The following is a 476-nucleotide window of genomic DNA, read 5'->3' as shown; positions in this document are numbered from 1 at the left end:
CCCAAGACCCAGCTCCCTGAGTAAACGGCGCACGGAGCGGCTATGACCGCCGAGGAGATGAAGGCGGCCGAGAGCGGGGCGCCGTCCGCGCCGCTGCGAATCGAAGGAGTGGACATCAGTCCCAAGCAGGATGAAGGCGTGCTGAAGGTGAGGGCGGGAGGCGCCGGGGAACCGGGGCCGCCGGGGGCCGCCGAGCCCCGAGCCCCCTCACAGCCGCCCTCCCACCGCGCCTGGAAGCCCCCGGCCGGGCACAGGGGGCGGAGGGGAGGGGACGGCCGCCCCTGCAGCCTCTCCCGACAGTCGTTGAGTGGTCGTGCAGCCACCGACTGGTTGCAACGCCTTCCTGGACTAGGCTGCGTAGTTTGGAGTGAGAAGGTGGCCGCGGGCTCGGAAGGGGGTGGCCTAGGTGCGCGGCCCTCCCCTGGCCCATTTTCCGGCCCCCTTGGAAGCCTGTAGTCGGGGCTCAGGCCCCCGGC

General features: G+C 72.1%; 1 protein-coding gene across 1 annotated transcript in view; it reads left to right on the top strand.

Annotated features, from left to right (window-relative positions):
• The first annotated feature begins 6 nt into the window (after positions 1 to 6).
• FKBP4 (FK506 binding protein 4) overlaps positions 7 to 476 on the top strand; it is a 9,058-nt gene continuing 8,588 nt past the window's right edge. Inside the window, exon 1 of the mRNA XM_006763541.2 lies at positions 7 to 147. Coding sequence (XP_006763604.1) covers positions 43 to 147 — 105 coding nt within the window. The 5' untranslated portion in view covers positions 7 to 42. The remainder of the gene's footprint in view (positions 148 to 476) is intronic.

This window comes from Myotis davidii, unplaced genomic scaffold, assembly GCF_000327345.1.
Source record: "Myotis davidii unplaced genomic scaffold, ASM32734v1 scaffold1219, whole genome shotgun sequence".
NCBI classification, from domain to species: domain Eukaryota; kingdom Metazoa; phylum Chordata; class Mammalia; order Chiroptera; family Vespertilionidae; genus Myotis; species Myotis davidii.
Note: the sequence above shows the minus strand (reverse complement) of the source record. Positions and strands in the feature narration are given on the sequence as shown.